Source organism: Pleurodeles waltl, chromosome 6 (genome assembly GCF_031143425.1).
Source record: "Pleurodeles waltl isolate 20211129_DDA chromosome 6, aPleWal1.hap1.20221129, whole genome shotgun sequence".
Lineage (NCBI taxonomy): Eukaryota > Metazoa > Chordata > Amphibia > Caudata > Salamandridae > Pleurodeles > Pleurodeles waltl.
In genome coordinates this window covers 1,641,135,562-1,641,158,607 of record NC_090445.1, presented here as the reverse complement: position 1 = coordinate 1,641,158,607, position 23,046 = coordinate 1,641,135,562, and the positions used below count along the sequence as shown (strand labels likewise).

General features: G+C 47.1%; 1 protein-coding gene across 3 annotated transcripts in view; it reads right to left on the bottom strand.

Moving 5' to 3' along the window:
* The window catches only part of RABGAP1 (RAB GTPase activating protein 1), an 885,283-nt gene that overhangs the window by 197,371 nt on the left and 664,866 nt on the right, over positions 1-23,046 (bottom strand). For all 3 annotated transcript variants that reach the window (XM_069241548.1, XM_069241547.1, XM_069241549.1), the window contains one exon: positions 3,927-4,055. In XM_069241548.1, the coding sequence (XP_069097649.1) occupies positions 3,927-4,055 (129 nt within the window). The remainder of the gene's footprint in view (positions 1-3,926; positions 4,056-23,046) is intronic.

Below are 23,046 nucleotides of genomic sequence, written 5' to 3'. Positions count from 1 at the left end.
TACTGAGGGTGCAGGTCCCAGGGCAACCCTCAGAATCAATAACCCGGAGGACCAATCTGGAGATCATCCAGTAAAGGAGCTTCCCAGACTTGTCTCCGTGCTCATACATTTGCCAGGTTGTTGCCCTTCAACATTATTGGGTCTATTCTAATGACATTTGCTTCACTGATGCATTTGCTGCTGCCAGCCAGCAGATAAAGTTCACCGAGGCCTGTGTGAGGGCCTGAAGTCTCAGGGCAAGGATGCAGGCCTCTAAGGTAGTGATATGAACCAATTCCCTCTCTCCGTGCCCCAGATATCCCCTTTCAGTAGACCTCTAATTGTAGATCTGCTGGCTGCCCAGAGGGGCTCGATCCCTGGTTATTCTCAAAGTAGGATTGGTGCTTGGATTCTATATATTCAGACAAGTTTGGGTCGGTTAGGTACCAGGCGCCTCCACTAGTCACATTTGGGAACTCTAAACGTAGAATGAGCGGCGCGTTGTCAGAGATCCCCCTTGGAAGAGTGTCAACCCTGGACAGCTGCAGGTCATCCGCGGCCGGGGTGAGCAAGAGGCAAATGAGCGATGCAGTTTTGTTGATGTAGAAGTGCAAGTATACACAGAATGACAGGGGTTCCATACCGTCCATGCATTACACAACGGTGGTGCCCTGCAGAAAACTCAGGGAGCTCAATGTGTGGGAGAGCAGATGATTTAGTACCTAGACTGACAAGACGTTATCCTGTCCAATGTACTTCCCGTAGGGATCCGAGTGTGACACCGCCAAAGGGAACCCTTTGCATTGCAGAATGGCAATATCCGAGACCCTTGAGTAAACCACTAATGATAAACACTGTCATATCCATATCTATGGAGGAATGGGCAGTGTTCACCCACTAAGTGGGTCTCCTGCAACATTAATATGGCAGAGAGGAAACATTTACCATATTGGAGAACTGCTACATGCTTGATGCAGTCCAATAAACTATTTACATTCCAGGAAATTACCCTGACCAGTCATGGAGATGGCAAGTCCAGTAGGGCAAAGCTGGTACTGCGCAGGAGCACCAGTGCTCCGCTCACGGGCCAGCAGGATCTTATGAACTGGGCATGAGATTGTGGTGTTTGTGACTGTTGTACAGGGAAACCACTGCAAACTAGCGTAATTCCCCTTCCTCCGAACTGCCCCCTCCTCATTCTTCTACCCCTGGAGCATCTGTCGCCATAAATTTATACACAGCGCAACCCAAAACACAAAACTCAGCAAAGACATAAGGAAAGACTTCTTCTTTTATCGGATTACCTACCTAAACCTGTACTTATGTATAGCATGTTGTAAGAACAGTGCTTCTCTCCTAACCTATCCCCCCCAACAGATGGTTTGTCACCAAGTAGAGGCAGTGAAATCCTGCAGATCATCATAATGGGTCCCTTTGGTTACCAGACTGGGATACGTGGAGCTCTGGCATGCTTGAGGGTCGCGTAGCTCCGTTGTCTTCACCAGTGGCAGGGCGCTCCGTATCTGAGTCAGAGGACCCCAGGGCAGGCGCACGTGTGTGAACAATGCCTACGGGATCGTGTTTGTTTCTTCCTCTGAGCATGTAGGTTTGGACGGAGAGCGCTCCTTAGAGCACTTGACCCAGATTTGCCACTTTCTCCAAGCAGCCGAGTCTCTACCCTCTCAGTTGCCCACTCCCAGGCCTCCTAAGGAGTCTCAAAGAAGTGTGCTGTGGAGGTAAAGGTTACTTTTAACTTTGCAGGAAAAATTATCATATACTGGAGATAAAAGGCACAGAGCTATTGTTTGACCTCTTCAAAGAAGCGTCGACACTGCTGGACAGCCCTTGTGTAGTCTTAGAAGCAAAGGTCAGTCTGGCTCCTGGCCTCCGCAGTATGGTGTCTCTGTCTTGACAATTAAGGACTCGGACGATCAGTGGGCACGGAGGTTCCTGGGAGGTGGCCTCTGGGGCAAGGAATGAGGAGGCTGTTCCTCCACAAACCACAGAGACAGCTTGTCCTTAGGGATCCAGGACCGCAGTCAACGCTCCAGAAATCTGATCAATCAAAGATTGTTCCTGCGTGATCTGTTCCCAGCATGTTCTTGGAGGGTCACCATTGCAGAGAGTAGTTTTGAGACCTACTTTTTAATGGTGGCCATGCCATCCTTCACTTAGGACACCCGTCCCTCTCACTGACCAGATTGGCAACATTCCTGAGGGCTTGGCACAGGAGCGCAATGTCAAACCCAAACCTCGGCCAGCTTGGTCTCCGTCGCATTCCTTGAGCCCTGGATGGCCTAAAGAATCATAGCAAGGATGGAGGATTGAGGTTCCGTTGTGACCCTGGAAGGCTGCAAGTGGCCTCCGTAGGGGAGGTCATGTATGGCTCAAACTTTGTCTGCGCCGGCGGTGGTCTGTCTCTCCCTAAGTCTCTGCCCGACAGAATGACTAATGCTAGTGCCTGGCAGCTACTTTAGTGAGGTTCTGTTGTTTTGCATGTGTAGAGGGCAGGTAGGGGAGTTACAAATTTGACCATTTTTCCCCAGAGAAGAACATAATCTGGGTGCTGTGTTTTATTATTTGACTGGTCCTTCCCAAATAGGCTAGGATTCTGCTGTCTACTTCCCCAAGCAGAGATAAACTCATCACGATCTGGACATGGTGCTCATCTACCAATAACAAATGGCAGATTTGGGTTGTCCTCCTTGCGAGCTAGGTCAAGACAGAGGTGAGGACTATAATTAAGGACTGTGTGGGACTGGGGTCGGATATTTCACTGTGAATTAATATCGAAGTATGGAAACACCACACACTGCATTTAGTTTATAATTAGTAGCCCTACGAACTCAAGGCATTTTTACTGCAGGGTAACGTCACCTTGTTTAATGCTATAGAAAACTGATAGTATTTGGGTCGCATACCCCCATTCAAGGGCTTACAGTATCCCTTCTACTAGAAAAATTGACCCTGCCCACTTTCTTCAGTATACAGGTAGCACGGACACCATTCAAATGAGCAATTGCTGTTTGAAAAAAGTTACTTCCAGAAACCCTTTAAACCTTCGGTATAAAGTCTCAAAACAGGCAAATGAACAAATATTTTAAAATTATAACAGCATGCAATCATTTTGCCAAGTTTATGAAAAACAGGTAAAAGATTGAACAACAATACAGAGCTTTACTTGGAAAGAAGCAAAGACTCCTAAAGTACCTAGTCATCAGTCTGAAGTAAACCAGACTGATCTGCATATGGCTGGGCCTAATCTGAGGTGGCATTGTGGGCAAAAGAATGATGGATTAAATGCAGTCCGAGTAATTACCAGCGGCTGAGATTAATTTAAGCATCCAACCCATCATTTTTTGTGTACTTTAGAGCGATGCCCTAAGTGCAAAGGCTATGCCCACATGGAGGTCCCACTAGAACCAAGATGCCTCTGATTGAAGAGCCCCAGCTCGGATGATACCAGTCTTGCATTGTTTCTGTTCTATTAGATATCTGGCTTGGCAGCTGGAGCTCGACTGTTCCTACTGGAGCTGAAGGCTGATTTGCATATGGCTGGGTGGCACTGTTAGGCAAGCGAATAATTGACAGATGTGGCCCATGTAATCACCAGTGGCTAAGATTAATTCAAGCAAACTACACATCCTTTTTTTGTTTACTTTAGTCAGCAGTTTGACACTAATATGAAGAATGCCTTTATCAAAGTTAGTAAACTGGAAATGAGATTATGATTTAATGCAGTTTTCCATAATTAGCATACTGCGTAGGTCAATTTTAGCAAACAACCCTATAAAATAATTTTATACAAGTATATGTTTTTTTTTTAATTTACATTAATTTGAAAAGTGAACAGCTTTTGAAATTTGCTGAGGATGCTTACAATTAAGATCTACTTGTAAGCAACCAATGCAGCATAGCTAACAGAGTAGATCTGCCAAACGGTTTACCTTTAAGTTGCAAGCTAGCTCCATCAGTTTTTTGGCGTTCTCTTCTGAACGATACCTCTTCGGCAGTTGTACCCGGAAAAACTTCAAAGCACCTTCAAAGTCAGTTAACAACAAGTCATCCTTTGAAGTCTATAAAATGAAAAATGATATGGGTGAGCCATTTGTAGAAAGTAGACAAAACACTGAAAAAATGTCAACTTTGAATGCTTAACAGTACCACAGGTACGACAAATATACCGCAGTGCTCCCTAATACACCTACTGTCAAAATCCCTGAGACGTACATTTTAGGGAACTAGTTCCACTCCACTGATAAACACTTGCAAGCTTGTGTTAAATTCTGTAATTAACACCCTTTTCTTCAGCACTGAGGTTGGCAGCAGTCCTATCACTTAGAATGGTCTTGGTTTACTCGAAAGGAAGCTTCTGAGATATCCCACAGTACATCTACTATTTCAAGCATCAGAGATTCCCACAAAATAGGATTCTTAATTTTTTAATCATAAACATCTGAATAAAATCTCAGATAAATTTTCTGGTCCAAAGGATGGAAGCACTCATTTGTCTTTAAAGAGTGAAGGGGACTATAAAAACAAGGTAAAGTATTTTTTGGGAATCCAGAAACCACTTTTGGGGAACAAGTAGGTATGAACCTGCAGAACAACAATTTATGCATCTATGAGCAACTTTCTGAAGCACAGCTTAAACAACATGGCTTTACGCAGCACTTCACAAAGCCAAGATACCAGTTACAGGTCAAGAGAGACTACATATAATACGAGAACAAATACAGCAAAAGTAGGAAGAACAAAATAACATGAAAAACTGCAAGTTACCAGTTACATTGGTGGGCGCTAAATATAATATACAGGCAGTAAGTTGACACTGAGGTAGCATCATGTACTAATCAGTATTTAATCGGGGGGACTTAACAGTCACAATTATCCTGACACAGATCTTCCAATCAAAAACGCTTGCCATGGATAAAAGAATAGACTTTTTCAAGTTATCGTAAGACAGTCTGGATGTCTGGTGGAACTATGTTTGGACCCTTGGGGCACTCCCGGAGGATTGCTTAGGTGTGAGAAAGTGAATTATTCATTGCAGTTGGGTGGTAGTCCACCACAAGTAATAGTGTCACTATACTTAAGTCCATTAAAGGTTTCAGTGATGTAAACATGAGCTCAATCCTTGGCATCTATGACACAAAGCAGATACACTTAACTTCAGAAACTGTGTAAAGTACCAAAACAGTTAAAAAGATGAAAAACCAACAGAATAAAAATCCCACTCCAATTAATAAATAAAAAAAAAGAGAATTAGTTAATGAACAAAATTACACCTAGAAAAATCCAATAAGGGGAACAGGAGGTATGAATTGTTAAAGTTTAAATCTAACCATGTCAGGAAAAAGCATTATGTGCCAACCACAGTCATCTGGTTGCCCCTGACCAGGACCGAGGGGCAACTTAAGGCTGACTGCAATGGAGCATGTGTCAGATACAGAAACCAGCTTTGTCCCATCAGACGTTTTATCTTCTGACTTAGTCTCTGAAATGGAAGCCAAAAATCCTCAGCAGGACAAGTAAGAGGATGTGGCCGACAAAGGCTCTATGAAGCGGGACAGCTGCTGGATGGGATGGAGTGTAGCCAATGACTTTTAGCAGGAAAGCTCCAAGCAACAGAAAAATCTAAATTTTCACCCAAGGAAGGGCCAGTGTCAACCTGATACATTTGGTGTCTCCGCCCATTAAAGATTTCTACATTCGGACTAACACATTTTTTTTTAGAGCTTGTTGTCAAACAGGGTTTCACGCTCTCTCCACGACGTCCCTCTAAAATGGATTTACTGCTGTATAATAGTTTAGAGCGGGATTCATCTGAATATCTGCCCCAGCGACAACACACCTTTACCTAACTGCCTTAGGGGATTTGTCCCAGTCCTCCAGAGGCCTATGGAGCCAAAAGGTTTCTAAGTTCCAGGTTTTTCAGGATGTTTAGTAATACACATTGACACAGCCAAGGGTCCTAGGACCTCCGGAACAGCACCTTGGGTTGAGACTCACTCCAGCATAAGCCATGAGCAGAGGCCAGAGCAGATCCGGTTGGAAGTGGTCAGATAGTTTTCTCCCTAGATTGCAAGGCTTTAGAATGTCAGGCTTCCAGGAAGACCCCTCCCCACCCCAAACATAAGACATACAGCTGAGATGAGTGTCAGTTTTAGACATCACATTGCACATACTGCACCTTTTAAAGCACAAAGGTCTTTTATGCATGATGAAAAGGGACCAACTAAATGTTAACTTCTATGGAGAGAGGAGGCACCAGAAATAAGGCTAGAGGTTGGAGTGTGATGCATGAGTGTTTAAAACTGCAGTAGCTACTGATATGAAGGCGGACTGTGTAAATGAGCATATTCGGTAAGCGAAAGAATGATGGACTAAGATGTGGCCCCATGTAATCACCACTGGCTGCGATTAAAGTAACCTCCTCATCACTTTTTTGTATACTTTACAAGTTTGACAAGTTCTATGTTTCTCTCACTGAAGCATGTGTGTTTTGTGAAAAGCAATCTAAATGAATCAACTAGGGGTAGCGAGTCAACATCACAATAAAGGAGTGAGGATGAAGTATGCACAACGCTATTGTTAGACTGGCTTCTTTTTATCTAGAAGGTGGCTCCTCCTAGGTACCTGGTACCATACTCTCTAGGCGCAGATAGGGCAAACCAGTGTTTCAGACAATAGGTGAAATGGAAGGAACCACCACTTGAATGCCAGTAGGTAAATGGCCTTGGAAAGGAGCGCACCATTGTTCGCCTTGTTATAGGGTTAACCTGGAGGAATCCTCTGAGGCATCATGCAGATTTTTTGGTGCTCTCTGAAGCCGTCTACAATATTGTGCCTGACAATGTACAAGATGGTGCGGTTACCCCAAATATTATATTATTTTGTAAACCTACCAGTTTGTATTTCCTGCTCTTGGTTCAAGGCACTGAATATGTCCTTGAGGGAGCGGATCCGGGGTGGCAGGTGCTGCAGGGTTTTGCTGGAGATATTGAGAAGACCTACTCAGGAGGGTGGATTTAGCACCCTGGACTTCAAGGTGTACTATCTGGCAGCTCAACTACAGTGGATGGCTAGGTAGCGGGATGACCAGGGATTGGCAGAGCTGGAGATGTCAAATGGGCAGGGGGAGAAGCGGGGAAGGGGACTGGGAATGTACCCTTGGTGCTGCGGCTGATGGACTCCAAGGTCCTGACTGATGAACTCCAACGACTACTTAAAATTACGATATGCTGTTGAAAGAAAATAGAGATTAGCCTGCCAGCCACTGCATGCACCACCACTTCCGTTAGTGGGACTTTCCACAACACAGGGAGGGGGAGGGCAGGGTCTTTACAGCTGGGTGACAGAACATGGACAGTAGTGGGGCTTCCGATGAAATTTTGAGAGGTCAAGGATATGTTCACCAAGCTCTCAAACCCACGTTTTCTGGTACATGCAACCCTGAGGCACTCACTGGGGACGCTGTGGGAGGACTGTCACAATGAAGCAGCACAGCGTGAAACACTGCAAATGCTGCTTACATTTGGAGGGGGCTGCAACCTCCCTTCCTGGATATATAGGTTGCTGTTGGCAGCGACAATGCCACCCCTGACAAGGTTAAGGGTCTACTGGGGGCAGCAGTGGGGAGAGACCTAAGAGATGCCATATGGGCTACAGTACACTAGATTGGTTTCCAGTAACACCAGGTTCAAATATATGCATTTCAATTACCCTCAGACCACATACTTAACACTCCATAGACTGAACAATATTAGTAGCCCTGATGACAAAGGTTGCCCTACTAGAACCCTAAGGAACGCAGACTTTCTTCACATGACATGGAAATGCCTGGTGATTGTAGCCTATTGGCAGGCTTTGCCTTGAAGCTGGAAACAGTGATGAACAGGAGGTTGCACTCTCTGGAGATCTGTCTCTTAAGCTTATACACGCACCTGAAACCCAGCAGAGTTAGCTCAAAGTTTCTGGGCATGGATTTGGTGCTCGCTAGACAGTATATAGCAATGCATTGGAGATCCCCAGTGTGCCTAATGCCGATGGAAAGAAGAGGTGAGGAAGTAGGTTGTAGTAGAGGGCAGAGCCGTACATAGAGAGGAAAGATTGGGACTACGTAACTACTTTATTGCAGACCGATGCATTGAACTTGCTTAACTTTTTACTGAAAATACCAGACTGACTGAGGATAGCCTGCAAACCTGATAGGTCCCTAGTGGGAGAAGCGAGTGAGGATACCACTAACCAGGGTGACAGTGGAGACCATGGACATGGTGGGAGAGAGAGCGATTTATGTACAATATGGCACGAGGTAATGTTGGAGATGAACGGACAAAGCCAAGAGGGGAGCGTTACTTTGAATTTCACATTGAACTTTATTTTTTATTAGCGTTCATTTACGTATGTACTTTGCAACATGTGGACTTTACATTAAAAGCAGCATGCCAGTTCCTCTCACCAGTGGACTACATTACATTGCTTTGAGAGTGTTAAAGTGAGCAACAGACTGAATGGCCACGAGAAAGTGTTGGACACAATTATGCTCCCACTAACTACTCATATGTGTTATGCTTGCAGTGTAGCATGCATGGCAAAATAAACATACTGAAAGATTATATATATATATATTCATATTATATATATTCGAGTCCGAAGGCTTCGTAACGGGCGTGGCCTTTTTCGGTGCCGAAGATGTTACTTGGTCACCGGTTGATTTTTTACGGGTGGAGCCATGGCCTTCAGGCAGTGGCGTCCCCGAGGCCTTATGTTTAGGCTTGGTCTGGGTCGGGGCAAGCGTACTCACATGTTGGCCCGCTGTTAGTGGTCGGTCGACGCCGGACTCTTCGGAATCGGATCCCTGAACGGAGATGGCAGTGTGAATCATCTCCTCCTCTCCTGCATCGAGGCGTTTGGTGCTTCTGGACACCATCTGTAACCTTCTCGCTCTTCGGTCTCGTAAAGCCTTTTTCGAACAGAAGGATTTGCAGGCTTCACAAGTATCCTCTCGATCTGTGGATAAACACAGATTACAAACCAGATGTTGATCTGTGTAGGGATACTTGGCGTGGCACAGAGGGCAGAATCTGAACGGGGTCCGGTCCATGAGGCTTTGACGATACTTGTGGTCAGGCCGACCAGGCCCAAGTTGGGCGCGGGTGCCCCGAAGGGCAACCGAAGATGTGTATCCGCCAGTACCGAGGTGTCGATGCTGGATGAGACGCGATCGAAAACAATACTGACGATTTTCGATGGATTATAAGTTTTTTTGACTCGAACAACCGGAGTGAAGAGGAACAAGTCCGAACCCAATGGCAGAAAGAAAACAATCTAAGATGGAGTCAATGCCCATGCGCAATGGAGCCGAAAAGGAGGAGTCACTCGGTCCCGTGACTCAAAAAGACTTCTTCGAAGAAAAACAACTTGTAACACTTCGAGGCCAACACTAGATGGCAGGACCTGTGCATAGCATGTGTATCTGCAGCTACACATGCCATTGAAAATATATATATATATATATATATATATATATATATATATATATACACACACACATACACACACACACACACACACACACACACATTTACACACATATATACATAGACAAACACACACTTTTTGTACAAATTACTTACCTTCAGTAACTAATTATTTGGTGGAGACAACATCTAGCTGAAGATTCCTTATCTTTGAATTTTTGAGGCGTCAGACTGGATCTGAAAGATTATGGCACAAGCAGTACCCTTGCGTGCAGTCAGGTGGCTTTGCTCGGTTTTGCACATCGTCAGAAGTGACAGTTGCGGTCACCTTTATATTTGTCACTCGGGACATAGACGTCAGTTACTTTTCATGACTTTCCACATCAGGAGCGTAGAGCCATGAAGAGCATTGACATTGGTGTGTCCAAACTAGGGCCCTGAAAGAGATCATCCTTAACTGTAGAAATGTGTCCACAGAGCTGGGAGGAATGGGTGGGTCTGTAAGGAATCAGCAGCTAGATATTATCTACCAGATAAGAGGTTACCAAAGGAAATTAACTTGTTCATCTGATAGAGACTTCTAGCTACAGATTCCTTATCTTTGATTAGATATCCAACTAATACCATCTCCGGCAGTGGGCTGCGTACAAATTTTCTAAACTAAGAAGTCCTGCAGGACTAAACAGGTGAAAGGCTAATCCCTGTGGACCAGAATGTCCAGGCAGTAGTGTTTGGCAAACAAGTGTAGGGATGCCCATGTTGCTGCCTGGCAGATGTCCCGGACGGGACTCCACTAATGCCGAGGTAACAGCCTTTCCTCTGGTGGAATGGGCCCTTAAGCCCTTGAGAGGCTGTTTCCTGGCCAAGATGTAGCAGATTTTAATACAGAGAATGACCCCGCATGAAATGGTTGACGTCTGGCCTGCCCAACCTTTATTTGCTCCAAAATACTCTATGAACAGTTGGTAATCCCCCCGGAACTCTTTTGTGCAGTCAAGGAAGAACAGTAACACTCTTTTTGGGTCCAGACGGTAGAGTCGCTCCTCTTCTTTAGAGGGATTTGGAGGAGTGTAAAAGGTGGGCAGGGTGACATTGTCCCCAATGGAATGGGTCACCTCTTTTGGAAGGAAAGAGGCCCTAGTACAAAGCACCATGTTGACTGGAAACAGTCAAGTAAGGAGGGCTGGATGACAAAGCCTGCAGCTCACTCATCCTCTTGGCAGATGTTACTGCCACTAAAAAAGGTTGTCTTGATTGTAGGCAGCTGAAGGGACAAATTTGTAGCGGCTCGGAGGGAGCACACAGGTGGTATGTAAGAACCAAATTAAGGTTCCACTGAGGTATGATAAAGGGTGAAGGGGGACACATATGTACAAGCCCTTCAAGAAACTTATTTATGGCAGGAGACTTGAATAATGAGGGTTGGTCAGGCAGCCGCAGGAAAGCAGACATAGCAGAAAGATTGCTCCAACTCTGAATGTAGATGCCATTTGTGATCTGCTAGGCATCGATGGCTGAGTTTGTCCCCCCTGATGTTCAGAGAACCTTTAAGGTGTTGAACTACCAGTGTTATGCCCTGCTGTTCCAGTCATGTCCAGAGACAGGGTCCACGATCCCACCCTGCCCCGCTAGTCGCAGTACCACATGCAGTGGTTTTGTCCATCAACACCAGCACTATCATCCCCTTGAAAGAGGGAAGGAATGCTTTCAACACTAGCAGGATCACAGATCTCCAACAAGTTGACGTGGAGTCTGGATTTCACCAGGGACCAGAGTCCTGTGATCTCCACCTCTCCCAGATTGCTGCCCGACACCCAAGGAGTGACGCATCTGTCACTACTGTCAGATCTGGTTGGGGATGGGCAAGGAGTTTGCCTTTGACCCAATGGCAGTTTGGCAGGCACCACAGCAGATCTTTAGCAGTTCCCTTCGAGATCTGGACCATAGTGGAGAGATTCCCACGATTCTACACCATTAGAACGTCACTGCCTGTATAGGTCATGTGACATGATTCACCAACAGGATGTGGAGGCCATGAGGCCCAGCAGCCTCAGTTATTCTCATGGAAATCCAGGACAGAGGCTGAAACATTGGTATCACAGCATGTAGGAAAGTAGCCTCTTTTTAGCATCATTACCCCCACTTTTTGCCTGTTTGCCAGTGTATTTGACTGTGTTCACTGGGATCCTGCTAACCAGGACCCCATGATTATGCTCTCTCCCTTCAAACCTGATTATCTTAACCATTTACACCCCACATTTGGCATACTGGTGCCCCCATGTAAGTCACTAGTATATGGTACCCAGGTACTGAGGGCACTGCTGTACAGGTGATCCCCCTGGGATGCAGCATGTATTATGCCACCCATGGGGGGCCCATGCAAAGGGTATCTGCAGGCCTGCCATTTCAGCCTCGTGAAAGGGTGAATGCACCCTTTTCCCTACAGGACACTGCACCAGGTCACTGTATGTCACCCCTATATTAGGCCCTCCTAGCCCAGAGGGCCGGGTGAAGACACCCCTGCACTAGCACATGTGCCCCCACAAACTCCAGTTCCATTTTCATGGACTTCATTAGTGCGGGGATGCCATTTTATGCGTGTACTGGACATAGGTCACTACCTATGTCCAGCTACATAATGGAAACTCTGACCCTAGGCATGTCTGGTATCAAACATGGCAGAATCATACCCCAATAATGTTGCCAGTATTAAAAGTACGATTCCATGCACTCTGGGGGCTCCTTAGAGAACCCCCAGCATTGCTCCCTACCGGTTTTCTGGGAAGTCCAAGCTGCTGTCATCCCTCAGACAGATTTCTGCCCATTTGCTGCTTGAACAGCTCAAGTCCAGGAAGGCAGAACAAAGGATTTCCTTTGGGAGATGGGGGTAACACCCTCTCCCTTTGGAAACAGGTGTTACATGGCTTGGGAGAGGTAGCCTCCCCAAGCCACTGGTATGCTTTGAAGGGCACATTTGGTGCCCTTTGTGCATAAACCAAGTCTACACCGGTTGAGGGACCTCCAGTCCCTGCTCTGGTGCAAAACTGGACAATCGAAAGGGGAGCGACTTCTCCCCTGTCCATCACCATCCCAGTGGTGGTGCCCAGAGCTCCTCCAGAGGGTCCCTGGGTTCTGCAATCTTGAATCCAAGGTTGGCAGGGAACTCTGGGAACATATGAGTGGTCAGGACAGGCAGGTGATGTCAGAGCCCCCTTCTCATAGGTGGTCATCTGGATAGGTGACCAATCCCCCTTTCAGGGCTATTTAGTTTCTCTCTCTTGGGTGGGTCCTCAGATTCAGCTTGCAAAGATTCCAGCAGGACTCCTCTGCAAGCTCTACTTTGACTTCTAGCCATTGGAACCGTGACTAGACCCTCTAGGAATTGACAATCTGCATCCATAACGAAGACTCTGCTTGCAACATTGTTTCCACTGCTCCTTCTAGCTTCTACAACATTTCCCCAACTGTGCATCCTCTGAGGGCGGCAAGTGTTCAGTCTGCGCGAGAAGGAAGAAGAAATCTACTTTGGAGTGAAGGTGGCACTCCCCTGCATCCGCAGGCACCAACTGCAACATCGACCGGCTGTGTGGATCTCTTCTCATTCTGAGCTGCTTGGATCCTGCATCACGGGTGGTGGTCTGGGGTAGTCCTCTTGGTCCTCTCTGCCAGCTGTCCAACTTTGGTGTAGGTAAGCCCTTGTCTTCCCACGCAGGACAGTACCTCATGTGCACTGAGTCTTTTGCAGCTACCAAGGCTTGTTTGCAGCTCCTCCAAGAGATCTTCAGGCTCCATGTAGCCCCAGCACACAGCACTCCTTCCTGCGACACACAGCCCTCTGATTGCTTCTCTTGCGGCGTGGGACCCTTCTCCCGTAGTGCTGCGTCAGCTCCCCCGGACCTCCTAGTTCCTTGTCCAGCGGGTCTCCTGTGGGGGCTGCCTCTTCTTCTTTGGACTTTCGGCCTTGCTGAGGGTCCCTCCTCCCCAGGACTCCATGTGGGGAGAGTACTCCTGGACCTTGCTGGTCCCCAACAGCTCCACTTTCGCTTCACAGTGACTTCTGCCTTTGCCAAGGCTTGCTGGTGGCTTTTCCACACCACTGACTGCAATCATCCATCCGGCGAGGGATGTAGACTGCATCCTCCAGGAAAACTTCACCTGCTCCAGGGCTGCATTCCTGGCCATCTTTGCCCTACCGCCGACCAACTCCTGCAGCCACAGCTGGGTGAGTAGTAGCTCCTGCTACTCCTGGACTCTTATGTGACTTCTGGACTTGGTCCTCTTCTTCCACAGGTCTTCCTATTCAGGAATCCACCACTGGTTTCTTGCAGTCTTGTCTGGGTGTTGCATTTTCTCTTCTTTTCCTACATTTTTGGTGGTTTGGGGGAAATCCAGTAACTTACTCCTTTCTTCCTGGTCACTAGGGGGCATTATGGTACTTACCTTTGGGGTTTCCTAGTAAGCCAGCTCCCCTCTACACATTCCACTTACCTATGTGGGGGTCCTGTGTTCGCATTCCATTTATTTAGTATATGGTGTGGGCTCCCTCTAAGGTCACTATTGTCTATTTGCATTTGCACTGTTTTCTATCAATTACTATGCCTATTGCTGATTACTAGTGTACATATCTAGTGTGTTACTTACCTTTTAAAGGAAGTACCTTTTTTTGTAACACTGAGTGTTTTCTTTCATGTGTGTAAGTGCTGTGTGACTACAGTGGTAATGCATGAGCTTTGCATGTCTCCTAGTATGCCTTGGCTGCTCATCCACAGCTACCTCTAGAGAGACTGGCTTCTAGACACTGCCTACACTACACTAAAAGGGGATACCTGGACCTGGTATGAGGTGTAAGTGCCTCAGGTACCCACCACACACCAGACTAACTTCCTACATAGCCTGAAGATCCTGACACACTGCTCGGTAGGATAAACCCAAAACTGCAATGGATCCAGAACTGCTCCTATGAAATGGAGCGCCTGGGAAGGACTCAGGTGCGACTTTGGCAAGTTTATAGTGAACCCCAGCGAATACAGAATGTCCGCTGTAGTTTGAAGGTGGGAGACAACCGCCTAGGGCGAGCCCGCCTTTAACAGCCAGTCGTCGAATTAGGGTAAACCTGAAACCACTAAGATGAGCTGCGACCACTGTATTACTTTGGTGAACACCCGAGGGGGCGCCAGTAAGGCCAAAGGGGAGTGCGGTAAACTGAAAGTGCTTATGACCTACCTTGAACCGCAGGTAACGCCTGTGGGCAGACAGGATAGGGATATGGAAGTACGCATCCTTTGAGTCCAATGCTATCAACCAGTCTCCTTTGTCTAGGGCTAGACAAGAGTTGAGCAAAAGTGAGCATCATGAATTTTTCCTTCTTGAGGTTGACGGTTCTGAGGTCTAGAATATGTTGAAGACCTTTGTTCTTTTTGGGGATCAGAAAGTAGCAAAAATTACAACCACTGCCTACTTCTGAAACCAGAGCACTTCATAGCTTCCTTGGCGAAGAGAGCCATACCTTCCACTCGGAGCAAGGTTAAATAATCCTCTGTCATCCAATCGTGCGTTGGCGGTATAGGGGGATGGGAGGATTCAAAGAGGAGGGAGCAGCCCCTCCTGTCTGATGTAATCGAATGCCATTGGGGGAGATGATGACAAAAGCTCCCACCAACTGGACAACCATGACCCCTTATTAGAAGACTAGGAGGGCTTAGAAGCTGCAGGAGTTGGTAGTGGACGACTTCTGGTTACCTGACCCACAGTGTCAGAATGCACCACATACACATCCACGCAAGGCTTGGGAAGCTTGTGCAGATCAGTGGCTGGCATAGAGTTGATGCAGTTGCTTGCCCCTTATGTAGTCACGAGAGGGGTGAGAGTCAGTGTGAGGCCCAAGGACTTGGCCGTAACCCACGAGTCCACAAAGCACTCTAGTGCAGAGTCTGCCTTCTCTTCGAAGAGACATGTCCCATTGAATGGCACGTAGATGAGGTTGGCCTGAACATCCCCTAAAAAGCCATATGTTATCAGCCAGGGGTGGCGTCTCAGAATCGCTGTTGACGAAACCATTCTGCCCAGTGAGTCTGTCATGTCCAATTCACACCCGATGGTGAGCTTTGCTGCATCCCTCCCATTCTTCACTGATAGGGAGCGGGTGGTACGGGCCTCCCCTGGAACCTGTGGCAGCACTTGCGAAAAGGTATCACTCAATGTGTGGGAATAATGGCCCAAAAGGCAAGCAGTGTTCACCAACTGCAATGCTAGGCTGGTGGTAGAAAACATTCTTTCCCAAGGTGTCCAGCCTTTTGGATTCCCTGCCTGGGAGTGGCAGGAAATAGGCCATGGTCTACCAAGCTCTCAGGGGTAGGATGTTAGGTGAGGAAACTCTGGTCACCTGGGGCAGGGCAATGGTGGCAGGAAATTGTCCTGTACTCAGGAGTCCCTGTGCTGGGCTCAGACCAGGTTCCCAGCAGGACATAAGTCAATGCTTTGCTGAAGGGGGGGCAGAGGTACTGATGAGGAAGCCTCAGGCTGAAGCACTTCTGTCAAGAGGTTAGTCTTGACTGCCACAGAGGAAGTTTGAGATGGAAGACCTCTGCTGCCCTCTTTACCACCATTACATATGATGCTCCCTCCTCCGTAGCAATGGTTGGGCGAGAGAGCAAACCAGTATCTGGAGAGGCGTTCAGTTCACTTGCATCACCCCATTCCTCATACGAGTCATTTGTTGTTTCCAACTGGTGTTATAAAGGGTTACCTATGCCTGGCTACTCAGAAAAATGCTCAGGCAACAACCAAGGAACTATTGGTCCTTTTAGCGCCGAAGTTGGTGATTGACGTCATTGTGACTCAGAGTAGTCAGGAATTAGAATAGGGCTAGTGGCCACCTATTTCGCTTAGAGCATCGGCATAGAGATCAGCACTGGAGAAGGTTGCGCTGGTAGGACCAGTGCCAATCCAGATCTTTTATTGGATCCGTGAGACCCCAATGGAGCCAAGACTGGGGCCCCAGGTTTTGCTTCGGAGAGGACGGCCTGCTCAAATGTGTGGCGCATAGAACTTTCACCTGAGCAGGGTTCGCACGACCTTCCAGAAATGCAGGTAGGTTCGGAACCTGACATGGCAATGGCTATGTGGAATCTTGCCTGGAATGCCAATGTTCTTAAGTCATCGTGTCAGCAGATGGATGGAGAGAAGTTGAAGAATGCTTCGACTTCCTCTTATGCCTCTTCCGATGACTGACTAGGGCGAAGAGGATTTGTGGCTCCTGGAGTGGTCTTTCGACCTTCTCCTTGATCGGGACCGAGACCTCAAAGAAGTTACGTTAAGTGGCATCGACTGCCAGATCACAAGAAGCTTCAGGGATCGCTCCCTCAAAACCTTTGGCGCCATGGCCCGGCAGTCTGAGCTACCTAGAGTCGCTCTCAAGGCCCAACAAACAGAGCAGATGGGGTCTGCAACCAATATGGCCCAATGACAGGCGCCACACAGTTTAAAACCTGCCTTCCTCGAGGACAGGGGGAGGGAAAAAAAAAACCGATAAAGTGTCAAAAATGACCTGTCAAAAAGCGACAGAGGGTAACTCTTTCCCTGGATCAGTGCAAACTGGTGCTGAACAAAATAACTGACATTCGTACACCTGGATGGCATGAATATATAGGTGACTATAGGAAGCTGGCTCTCTATATACTATACCAAAATGTGCACATAGTCCAGTGGCTCCCCAAAGGGTTAACAGAGGCTAAACTAGATAATAATGCTCTCTTTTGTGGCACCATAGTTGAGTAGTTAGGATTATCAAAGGGTAGTGCAAAGCATTTGTTCTACACACAATCAAGAAATGAGGCACACACTCAATGACTAACTCCAGGCCAATGTCTTTATATAGCAAAAATATACTTTGTTACGGTATTTATAGAACCAAAAGGATATTTGGTTGCAGGTAAGTACAGTTGTAAGTTTGTATCAAACTTATATATCAGAGGTACTTTGTTTAGGTTTTGCAGATCAAACAGTTTGCAAGTAAGTAATATGTTTCAATTTCAAAAGTAGACACTGCAATTTCTCATAGGAAACAATATAGTCCTGGGGGAGGAAAAGAGTTAACACATTTTACAGTAAGTAGTCGGCTTACGATCCCAGTCTTCAGGAGTTAGGTCAATGTTGGTGTTGGGTTTTTAATGGAATCCTATGGAGACTTGGGGTACTGAAAGAAACAGGTTGTAGGTAAAGACCCGTAACTTCAGGGCACAGTCCTGTGGGGGTTTAGATGAGCACAGTGCGGTGTGGGGGGACCACAGGTCAGCACAAAACACACATCCTTAGCTGCACAGGGGCAGCCAGGTGCAGGGTGTAAACACAGTGTCTGGCACCGTATGCTTTTCAATAGGGGAATCCCGGGGGTCACAAAGATGCCACAGGCTGGGTCTAGAGAATCTGCTGCGGAAAACCAAAGGCTGGATAGGTAGAAGAGGAACGCTGGATGTTGCTGGACCGTCTGTCGGATTCCCCAAGGCCTGGGGGATGCAGATGAGGTGGTACCTTTGGGCGTCAGAAATCTGTCAGATCCGGTCGCGATCAGGGGGAAGTCCTCCGGATTTAGGCTGCAGGCAGCGTCGTGTTGGCCAGGAGGGGTCAACCAAGGGTGGCACAAGGTTAGAATCACCCAGAGACCTTCTCTGGATCGGTGAGCCACCTGGACTTGAGCCATGGGAGTCTGGTGCAGAGTGGGCAGGGCATTTGGATCCAGGGCCATTCTGGAGTTCTATTTGGTGTTTCTTATGGACTGGGCTGCTGTCCTTGGTAGTTCTTGGTCCTCTTTTGGGCAGGCAGTCCTCTGAGAGTTGGTAGAAGTTTCTGGTCCTGCAGGATGCATCGCCTTGTTGTAGCAGGCGTTCTGAAGCTGCAGACATGGCGGTAGGGCAGGGGCCAAGTCAGTTGCTGTTGAGTCTTCACTGCTAGAGCCTGTTCTTCAATCCTCCTTCTTGAGGTTGTCAGGAATGTGAAACGTAAGGTTCAGGGGTGCCCCTAAATACTGGATGTAACACTTGGGGGTGACCCCTGTAACACTTAGGGGTGTTACAGGGGTCAGTACCGAATGGCCACTGTCCCTGAGGGTGGCTACACCCTTCCTGTGCCCACTTCCCTTGGAGAGGGGGGCACATTCCTATCCCTATTGGCTACTCTCCTCCAAAGTAAGATGGAGGATTCTGCAAGAAGAGGGTCACTTCAGCTCTGGACACCCTAGAGGTGGTCGAGCTACAGTGGTCACTGTTTTTCTTAATTTTCCTGCCGGACCTGCCGCCAAAACAGGTGCTTGGAAGGGGGGGGGGGCATCCCCACTACCTGGAGTGCGTTGAGACAGTGTAACAGGAGGCCTGTGCCTTTGAGGCTCATCATCAAGTGTTGCAGTTCCTGCAAAGGAGGGGGGGGGGGCATTTGAAGCACCTCCATCCAGAGCAGGCTTTGTTCCTGACCCCAGAGCACAAAGGCTCTCACCACATGAGGTCAGAAACTTGTCTGTTAGTGGTAGGCTGGCACAGACCAGTCAGCCTTACACTAAAGGGTTGGGTGAAATACAGGGGGCATCTCTAAGATGCCCTCTGTGTGCATTTTTCAATAAATCCAACACTGGCATCAGCGTGGGTATATTTGATATCAAACTTACCAGTCTTCAGTGAAGCCATCATGGAGCTGTGGAGTTTGAAATGACATGCTCCCAGCTCATGTACTTAATATGGGCACACTGCACTTACACTGTCTAAGAATGGAGTAAGATATTGTAGGGGCATATTGCTCCTGCAGCTATGCCCTCACCTGTGGTACAGTGCACCCTTCCTTGGGGTGTAGGCCTGCTAGAGGGGTGACTTACTTATGCCACAGGCAGTGGTTTGTAGGCTAGGCACTCAGAGAGGGATGCCATGTGGACTTTATCTTTTTCTCCCCAGCACACAAGCTGCAATGGCAGTGTGCATGTGTTTGGCGACGGGTCTCCTTGGGGTGGTATAATACATGCTGCAGCACTTAGGGACCCTGCCTGGTCATAGAGTCCTTGGTACCACTGGTACCTTTTACAAGGGACTTAGCTATGTGCCAGGGGTGTGCCAATTGTGGAAATAATGGTACAGTTTAGGGTGCTAGGATACTGGTTAGCAGGATCCCAGCACACACTCAGTTAAGTTAGCAACAACATCAGTCAAAAAAGTGAGAGTGAGAGAGTGTGTGTGTGTGTGTATGTGTATGTGTGTATATATATATAAAACAAAGTTGTCCTCATGTGAAAGCGCACTCCCAACAGGTTATATAAACGGGAAGAAAAAAGCAAAGCCAGCAACTCCCAGTGAATTCTTTAAGCAGTTTCATTATTCCAGGCCTTGGGTTTCACCCTCGTAGGTGCAGCCAGTGCTGGAAGTGTTCCAGGCATTTCTTTCTTCTTGAAAAGACCGGCATGGCTTCAGCTTATCTAATTGCAGGCACCTGATTAGTCTCTTTAAATACCAGTCCGCACCAGCACCACTGCACATCGAAGCAGGTCTGTGTGACTAAAAATGGATTGTCACATAAGAGCAATCAGGTTGGGCTATTCACAGCAAATCTGACAATTTTACTTTGGATTCGCCTACATAGGTTTTGCACTTGGGTTCATTATTTCGTTTGGCTCCAGCAACCCACTTGGGGCAAAATGAAAAAATTGCAGGACCACCATAACCAGCATGCACTGTTACTCACTTGAGAGGCCCACTGGGGCGGACTGGTATTTAAAGAGACTAATCCGGTGCCTGTAATTAGACAAGCTGAAGCCATGCCGGTCTTTGCAGTAAGAAAGAAATGCCTGGAACACTTCCAGCACTGGCTGCACCTACGAGGGTGAAACACTTTTATATTTTTCTCTGCTGAAGAAAGGATTGACCTAGAAACACGTGTCCAGAGATGATTTTACAACCAAAGGCCTGGAATAATGAAACTGCTTAAAGAAATTCACTGTGAGTTGCTGGTTTTGCTTTTTCTTCCCGTTTATATAACCTGTTGGGAGTGCGCTTTCACATGAGGACAACTTCGTTTTTGAGATTATATATATATATATATATATATATATATATATATATATATATATATATATACATACATGGGCGTAGGAAGTGTGGGGGACGCGGGGGATGTATCCCCCCCCAGATTGTGGAGGGTGGGGGACACGGGGGACGAAGGTGGGGGGGACAAGGGGACACAATAATTTCCCCTCTCACATCTGTCATTCAGAGGGCCATTAGCGCACAAAAGCGCTACTTACGATAGCCCTGTACAGTCAAATCCTCCAAGCTGATGGTAACCAAATGAAGGTGAGCCAGGAGGCCCCCTGTGCCCTCTGCCCTTTTGTCCTGTTCTAAGGGTGCTCATAAGAACAATGGGCACAGGAGGAGAAAAGAGTTTTGGATGATTACTGTCACCTGCTGCCTTGAAGAGGAGCACTGCAGGATGCCTTCAAGAGGAGCTGCAAAACAATGAGGAAGATCTAAAGAGAGAACAGAGTCCCACTCACTGTGATGCCTGCAGGCTAGAAAGGAGACTCTGTGAAACACAATATTTGTATTTGCCTAAGATCACACCAGTTGGTGAAACAGTGAAGTCGAGACTGAGCCCAGATTTTACATTTTTACACAACAATTTAGCTATTAGAAGGGAATATTTTTCTAACATTTATGTTAAATGTTTTGTTTTCTAGGTAATGAAGTGCTTGATTACAGCGTGGCTAACAGGGAGAAGCCATATTTCATTTTGGGCCGTTATGCCTAGCGTTATTATTTATGTTGTTGTTATTGTTACATACTTCAGCATATTGAAGTATATTATCTTTTCTCTAACTTTTCTTCACTCTACACTGAAACAATCTACCCTATGCCACTGCACCCTACACCACTTTTCTCCACTCTGTGCCACTCTACGCCACTGCAATCTATGCTGTACCACTCCACTCTACACCACTGCAATGTATGCTATTCTACTCTAACCATTGTACACTACACCCCTGCACTCTGCCAGTGCACTATTCACCACTTTACTCAAAACCAATGCACTCTATCACACTGCCAATCTACTCTGCACCACAGCACTCTATTCCACTGCTTTCAATGCCACTGTACTCTGCACCACAGTACTCTGCACCCTATGTCACTCTACAATACACCACTGTACTCTGCGACCCTCTAATCTGCAACATTGCACTTTCTGCCACTGAACTCCACGCCACTCTACTCTGCACCACTGCACTCAATGCCACTGTGCTCTGTCCCACTGCACTCTTTTCTGCACCACTGCACTGTAATCTACTCTACACCACTCCACTGTAGGGCACTTCACTCTACTTTGAAATCATCTCCTCTATGCCACTGCAATCTACGCAAATCTACTCTATGCTATGCCAGTCTAATCTATCTTGCACCACGCCAATGTACCCTGCACCACTCCAATCTGCTATGCACCGCTCTATGCTACTGCACTCTACATCACTATGCTCCACTCTGCAACAATCTACTCTTCACCACTATACTGTACTCTGCAGCAATCTACTCTATGCCACGGCACTCTATGCAACTCTAATCTACTCTGCACCTCTGTACTCTAAGCCACTCTTCTCTACTCTGCATCACTGCAGTCTACACCAATGCATTCTATGCCACTCTACTCTACACCACTGCCCTTTATGACACTCTACTCTGCAACACTGCACTCTGCCACTGAACTATAATCCTCTCTACTCTGCACCACAGCACTCTACTCTGCACCGCTCAACTATATGCCACTCTACTGCACTCTACACCAGCGTACTATATGCCACTACACTCTATGCCACTCTACTCTGCATCACTGCACTCCATCACTGCACTCCACCACTGCACTCTACACTAGTCTACTCTACCTTGCACCACTTCACTCTACCATGCACCACATCACTCTGACACAGTACTCTGAACCACTGCAATCTATTCTGTGCTCCCCTCTACTCTTCACCACTCGACGCTACTGCACTGTACGCTAAACCAGTGCAGTATTCGCCAATGCACTCTACACCACTTTACTCAAAACCAATGCACTCTATACCACTACACTCTACACCAATCTAGTTTGCACCACTGTACTCTATGCCACTTCACTCTAGACCACCCAACTCCACTCTATGACACTTCACTATGACATTACACTCCATGATATTAGACTCTGACACTCTATTCCATTAAACTCTAACACTTTCTCCACTCTGTAACTCCCTACACAACTCCCTATACGCCACTCCATTCCACTTTACTCCACTGTATGCCACTCCACACCACTCTATGCCACTTCAATCTACGATACTCTGCTCAATGCCACTGCACAACCCTTTACGCCACTCCAATATACAACAATGTACTGTGCTCAACAACACTCTACCCAACTTTCTCTATGCTAGTTCATGTTACTTTACTTCACTCTACTCCAGTTCACTCTTCTTTATGCCTTTCCACTCTACGACACTCTGCCACTCCACTCTATGACACTCTATTACACTGTGACACTACTCCACTCTAATACTACTTTATGGCACTGGCGCTTGATTAGA